Source organism: Thalia democratica, chromosome 8, assembly GCF_965202585.1.
Source record: "Thalia democratica chromosome 8, ktThaDemo2.hap1.1, whole genome shotgun sequence".
Lineage (NCBI taxonomy): Eukaryota > Metazoa > Chordata > Thaliacea > Salpida > Salpidae > Thalia > Thalia democratica.
Genome location: NC_139172.1, coordinates 5,338,786 through 5,346,353, shown reverse-complemented (window position 1 = coordinate 5,346,353; position 7,568 = coordinate 5,338,786). Strand labels below are relative to the sequence as shown.

The following is a 7,568-nucleotide window of genomic DNA, read 5'->3' as shown; positions in this document are numbered from 1 at the left end:
CATTTGTAATTATATGTCTTATGTGAACTATTGCTAAATTTTTTTTTATAACTACTCAATCTTTGCTACTTAACACTAGTGCTTACTTAAAACAGATTCAATGCATTTACTGAACAGGTGTGAACACTTATATTTTATAATTAAAATATTGTACTTAGTACTATAATCAGCAAATAGTAGTACTTCTACAGTAGGTAAAAAATTTCAAAAGATTTTAAACTAATCAACTGCAAGATAACAATTGAAAAAAATTCGACATCAGCTTATAAGTATTAATTTTAATGTTTTTAACTATAAAATCAACAATAAAAAGTCACCTTCACTTTAAAAACAACTATATTTTATAGAAACCTACATTTTTATAACAAAAATTGTATGAACAAATTTAGACGAAAAAATTAAATACACACAATTGAAAGCTAGACAGAAAGTATTTTAAAATTTTATATTGTAATAGAACGTTTTAATAAATTATTATGATGGTGCCAACTATCTAGCAATTTAAAAAGTTATTAAAAAGTTTTGAAGTATAATTTGTTTAATAAATTGTTAAAATGAGCTATTTTTTAAACAAAAACATCAAGTTAAGCATTATTCTTAATCAAGTTCTGCAACAATCATTTCTTTTGGTGGGGCCAGTGACTGATACCCATGCAACAACGCACTCAAGTACTTGGGGTTCGACTTCAAATACTCTTCATGCCTGCAGGCACGATCACCGTAGCTTTCAACCAACCTCCAGTTGTGCACAAGCGGAACAGCGTTGAGTATAAAATACCCAACGTGGTAAGTTGCAAAAAGAGCAATTACTGGCAGAAATGCAAGCTTGGGAGCTTGGTACTTCACAAAAATAGCTAGCCTGTTCCTGGATGATTCGGTGAGGCCCTTGTTGTACGCAAATCTGAAAACTGATTTGGCAGGGTGGTTGCCATGCTTGAATGATGATGAAAGCTTTTGCCAGAAAGCTACATTTATCTTGTACAGCGTTGGAAACTGCCTGGAAAATCTAGTCCAAACCATGAATTCTATTTATTTAAAGCTGTAAAATTTTAACCAAACTGTTTATTTTTAGATTTTTAAATATAACTTGAACTTGTTTTTAATCACAAATTTACAGTATTTTATGGATTATAAGTAAAGTTTTTTTTTATAGACAAAAACACAGTAAAAAGCTAATTGTTTTACTTACTAAAGGTAAATGTTTTACATTTTGAAAATGCATTATATGTTTTTTTTAATTTAATAAAAATAACTCATTTGTAAGTTGTATTTTGTGACACTCATTCATTTTAAAAATTTAAATAAGTATAGCAACTGTTTAGTACTATAAATAATACTAAGTTATAAATGTTATTTTTGAAATGTTTTGTAATGAAATAATTTCAGTTATTTAAAATTTCTATTGATGCAAACATACCTTTTTTACTTTAACTACATTTAAAAACAAAACTGTAATAACTGCTTCATTAAACTAACAGATTTATGTTAACTACTTGATTATAGTTTTCATCAAAATTTAAAAAATAATAAAAGTCTCATAAATGTTTTACTTATAAGTACATTTTAAATAAATCTAGAATACCATACCACTATAAGTACTATATACACAAGTTACTATAAAAAAAGACTGTTTTGCAGAGTTTAAATTTTTAATTTAGTGAATCAGAAAAACAAAAAGATGATATTTTTAAAAATTGATTTACATTATTTTTATTAAATTGCATGAGTTTAATGTTAAAGAGTCATTTTGATCGTGTGATTGTTCTTGAATTTGTTTCATGTGTACAAGATTGTGCTGGTTCAATTTTAATCTTTCTCTAATTATGATTTTTAATTAATAAAAGTAGGGTTACTATACATAATGTACATAAACTGTAATATCTAAACTAATTCATAAAATGTACAATATTTTCACATTAAATATTTTAACAGTATCAGAGTTGTCACTCTTTGAAGCAAAAAAAAAAGCTGAGTGACTAAAATTTAGTCTGAATTTACTTTAAAATGTCAAGAAAATGTTTGTGCTATAAAACACAACTAATTTTATCCCAGTGTACACACCAAATCAAATTTTAGTGTGACATAATTTTTAATAAAGTTCATAAGTTATCTTTAGATACATGCAAAATCAGTTTTGTTCTACTTTTCAAATACAGCATTCATTTTATAAGTTTAATATATGATGCAACTTTAAAACAAATAAATATAGAAAAAAATACTTTTATCAAAACAAAAATAACATTTTAATTATTTACTCTGAACTTTTTAGTGATTCACTGTGCACAGTAATTTAGACCAACTCTTTTAATTAACTCACTGCTTTTAGCTTACATACCTTTATTCTTATTTTTTAATCACTAAGAGTAAGACTGTAAATACATGTTTTCACACTTTATTCCTTAAATTAAAAATTTCTAGCTAGTCACAAGAAGAAAATTTACTTAATGGTTAAAATCAACACTGGAATAGTATATAAAATCAAATGATATGATCTATGAGGAAATATCAAAGTATTTTAACTGAGTAACTCAAAATTATTTATAATTTAGAATAAACTGTTTTTTGTACTAAAATTAACCACAATTTCTCAAATAAACCAAACTAGTCAGCTTGAGTTCAAAAATATAAGTTTAAACTAATAATAAAAGTTTAAACAAAACCTTGGCCAAAACAGGACTTAGATTTTTTTAAATTCATACTATCCTGAGTTTGTATTTTACAAAAGAAGTTGTTTTTTGAAATAATGATAAAGTAAGGTTAGAATTTTTAAATAAAAAAATAGATCAAATCCAATCAGATTCAGATTCTTTTTTAATAATAACCTGTTTGGACCTGGATCTTGGTAATCAATGGATAGATCAGCATTTATATCATGTAAAAAATTGGTTGAAACTTAATAAAATTTATGTTACTTTATTACTGACCAATGTTTAATATATTGTTTTACAATAGTTGTTGGTTATGGTTAACTTTAGGTGAGCACCAATATCAAGCTAAAAATATAATACATTTGATGTCTTTTTAACCATAATTTTAGGCTAAAAAAAGGATACATTGTTTTAAACAAGCTATACAAATAAATAGAAAGAACTAAATTAAAATATTGTAAACTAAAATATTTAATAAATTATATTTTTCAATATCATAATCAATATAAACCACTGTAATGATAAAATCACTTTTATATTGTAAATTAAAAGCAATTAAGTATACAAGTTTATTAGTTATGCTATATAAGTTTAAGTTTTTTCATGTATTTATTAAAAATAATTTTTTACCTTAAATTATGATTAAATAAGACATCAAATGTATTTAAATTTCAGCTTGATATTGGTGCTCACCTAAAGTTAATCATAACCTAGTTGTTTTTCTACATACTACAAAATTTGTTATAACTCCAATTAAGAATTGGTTTATTTAAAGTTTCAACAGCTGATTGTGAGTTCAATTTGGTGGTAGCCATAACATAACTGGATTGTTGATGTGTTTTTTGTTACACTAACTTTTCTTAGGGATTTCAGTTTTTTTTATTATCTTACATGAAATATTTTTTAGGTAAATATATAATTTTGTGAGAGTTTTTTTCCAAATGAAGTGTAACCGAGAGTTTTTTGCTTTTTTTTTTTTTGTTTTTTTTGTTTTTTAATAATTCTATATTAATTTTTAAAGGGGCTGCTGAATTGCATGTAAAAGACAGAAAAAATGTGAATGCTCACAACTATGGTCAACGGATTGGTGTGGAGAAAGACATTTTGGTCATAGCATCATACATAATGAAAATGATGTAACTTACTTACCTGAAGTAAAAAAAATGATTGTTTTGGAGAAAGAATAAGAATGATGTTTTGCACTTTTTTTTGCTTATCTGAACGACAAACAAATACAGCTCAAAATATTTGGTCTTAGAATTTGGTGCACAAAGAACCTTTCGGTTATTGATTCATACACCACAGATACTTTTTAACATCTTGTCCAGGATTTATCTGTTATTGAGAGTGTTAATTACTGGGTTTAGATCTTGCAAAATTTAACTCTAAGAAATTTTGAAGCCACCTTTGAGACACCTACACCATCAGGACAAAATTGAAGTTAAATATATATACAGTGCTTATTCACTTATCCGGACACTTTCAGTCAGAGAAAAATAAAAAAAAGTTTCAATAACATTCAATAACATTATTGTATGATATAAAAATACTTCAGCTTAATGTTATAAGAAAATTTTAAGTAATTTTATAATTTCTAAAACTTTGTTTGTTATTATGACGTAACAATACTACTAAAGATTACATTCTAAATTTGTTCTAAACTAGTTTAGTTATCAAAAACCTTTGCATGTAAACGTTAAGTCAGTCAGTTTAGAAATCTTAAAAATAACACTATTAGAACACCTTAAAGTTTTTTTTTATATAAACTTTCAGAGCTTTTTGGTAGTGAATTAAATTCTAAGTTGATTTTTGTTTTTGTTTTATAGAAGTTCTGTTTGAATTTCACCTGAAACAATATTACAAATACGTATATAGTTGCAAAGGGTTAGTAAGTCTGATGTTTTTCTATCTTAGAAAAAAAAATATAAAACCAAAAATTTAGCTTTTATTATTTATCATTTTAATATCTACTTCACAATTACTATGTATTTGTATTTATTATGACACTTTAATTATTTATTATGCATTTTATAATAACAGCAGTTGTAATATTTTATGAAAATAAATTTTTTGTAGTTATCCAGACATGTTTACAGAAAGATCTTGCCCAATGTGTCCGGATAAGTGAATAAGCACTGTACTAGCATATTTATTTAATTTTTTTTTGAACTAAAGATAATTTCCAATAAAAAACTTTGATAAGGGCATAGGGGGGGGTAAACACCCTTTTTTGGTTTTTGATCTTATTTTATATAGTCTTTACTAAGCTACAAGATGCTTTTTACAGATTTAAAAAATTCAAAATAATTTTTGAGATATAGCCGGTCAAAGTCGGAGCCGACAATAGGTTCCTTATGGGAGGCGCAAACTAAAACGGCAAATAACTAAAATTCACTAAAAATCTATCTTCTCCTACGTTTTTTGAGATAACTACCTCAAATTTTCAGGAAATGTTCCTTGCAGTATTTAGAAAATTCTGTCGGAAGGAATTTAAAAAAAATTAATTTAAAAAAAATTTATAATAAAAAAAAAAAAAAAACTGTTTTTTTTGTTTATTTTTTATATATTTTTTTTATTTTTAATTTTTGTAAAAATTCCTTCCGACAGAATTTTCTAAATATATCAAGGAACACTTCCTGAAAGTTTGAGGTAGTTATCTCAAAAAACGTAGGAGAAGATAGATTTTTAGTGAAATAGTCTATTTTTGCTGTTTTAGTTTGCACCTCCCATAAGGAACCTATTGTTGGCTCCGACTTTGACCGGCTATATCTCAAAAATTATTTTGAATTTTGTAAATGTGTAAAAAGCATCTTGTAGCTTAGTAAAAACTATACAAAATAAGATCAAAAACCAAAAAAGGGTGTTTACCCCCCCCCCCCTATGCCCATAAAACTTTTTATGTTATTTTCTGTTTTGTACAGACACCTATTTTTTATCTCATGGTTAGTAGTAGCTAATTCTGCTTTATTTGTGGAAGTAAGACTTTCTTGTGTTACATTTTTATGTTATAGTGAGCATTGGCTAGAGTATTTTAGCTCAATAGTCTTAAAACTGTTTATAGAAAAATTATTTATGTGAAAACAGTTTTTAATTGACTTAGTTGTTTTGTTTATAGATTTAAAAAGGCTAAAACAAAACAAACTTACAATTTATAAAATTAAAATATATATTAAGACACTCAAATGCAATAAAAAAATGGTGTCTTTTTTTTTTAATTTCTAAGTCTAGTGTGCACAGAATTTTTGTGAAGTTTACTGTGCACAGCTTATGAAAAGGTTGAAACCAATTTTTTAGCTTCAAGACTATCTTTTACTTCAACTATAAATATTTCTTAAACAATTAATAATATGAAAATATTTTTTTGATACTCATCTTTTTGAAAAAACTATCTGAAGCATAATTGTTTTTATCTGTTGAATTTTTTAAAGTTAGCATATACCCTGTTTTTCAATGTGTAGGTTAGAGTCTATAATGACTTTTTTTCGTTTTAACTTTTCTTAAACTAACTAAGTACTGAATATAATACATAACGTATTCTAATTAATTTGTAAAAAAACTAATATAATTTATAGTCAAGGTTAAAGACATAAAATAATTTGGTTAACAATAAACTTTAGACTTAGGACAAAAACTTTGAGGCACTAAAATAGTTTTAAACAAATATTATCAAAAACTTGAAGGTTTTTAAAAGTTATGTTCTCTTTTTATTTAGAAAACATTAATGACTAACTAAAGTGTAATTTTTAACCGCAAGCATAAAATTAAACATATAAACGAAATATTTTACTAAATAATATGATAAGAAATTATTGCCGGTTATATTTTATTAGCTATCACTTAATCTAAATTTCCTAGTAAAAACGTTTTTTAGCTTTACTTTCTTAAATTTTTTAACTGTTTTTTGTAATTACAAAACCATTTAGACTTAAAGTCAAAAGTAACAAACTAAATACAAATGAAAAAAAAAGTAAAAAATCATACATGAAATAAATTGTCGCAGTTAAATAGATATTAAGTTTACTGCTTTCAAAAGAACTTTCACAGTTTGAAATAAAATAAAAGTTTACAACGAAATTAAATAAACATTTATATAAATATGAGAACTATTCGTATTTAAATTACTCATTACAACTTGTTCAATAGAAAACCAACACATGACCTGTTTTAATTTTGTCCAAAGACTTTTATAAATAGTTAAATCGAAAGACAGTCTTTATTTTTACGTTTTTATATTTTATTAATAAAATTAACATACAAATATACTCTTTATTTTTAAAAAAGTTACATAGATAATTACAGTTAGGTATCGATTGGAAAACAATTAATATGATGAAACTTTTTTTATACTTATTTAGCTTTGGTGAATAATTTAAAGTTACAACTACCAAGTTAGGGACTATATTTGATGACAAAATAAAGTTTGCATAGCAATTCAACCAATAAAATCTACATTTAATTGCAGAACAAAAGTTGCTGACTTTTAATAAAAAGAACATCTAAGCTTTTTCAGACCAACTTTAATTTATTTATTTTGATAAAAAATTAGTAAAACAATTTGCCCCTTACCTCTTTTAAATATTGAAATTTCTTAACTTTGTTTAAATTTTTGCTGAAGTATAAAGAGTTATAAAGAGTTGCAAAACTGTTTGATAATTACCTAGGATGATGTTGCACCAATATCAAACTGAAAATATATTATAATTGATGTCTTTTTTAACCATATTTTAGGCTAAAAATTTGTATTTTATTAGTACATAAATCAAGGTTGCCACTTTACCTGGAATCCTGGAAAAACCTGGAATTTGACAACTTAGGCAAAAAAGAGACTGGAAAAACCTATAATTTTAACAATTTTCACATGTTCAGTTGTAAAATTTCGATTTGACTCAAAAAATCTATTATTGTATGAATAAAAAATGT

At 25.0% G+C, this 7,568-nt stretch overlaps 1 protein-coding gene across 1 annotated transcript; it reads right to left on the bottom strand.

The window, feature by feature from the left end:
* Positions 1-270: 270 nt before the first annotated feature.
* Positions 271-1,035, bottom strand: LOC145842604 (uncharacterized). Its single transcript, XM_082950074.1, has one exon. The coding sequence runs from the start codon at positions 1,018-1,020 to the stop codon at positions 598-600; it is 423 nt and encodes a 140-aa protein (XP_082806200.1). The 5' UTR covers positions 1,021-1,035; the 3' UTR covers positions 271-597.
* Positions 1,036-7,568: the final 6,533 nt, after the last annotated feature.

Coding starts and splice junctions, on each gene's coding strand:
- LOC145842604 (XM_082950074.1), bottom strand. CDS start 1,020: ATGGTTTGGACTAGATTTTCCAGGCAGTTTCCAACGCTGTACAAGATA.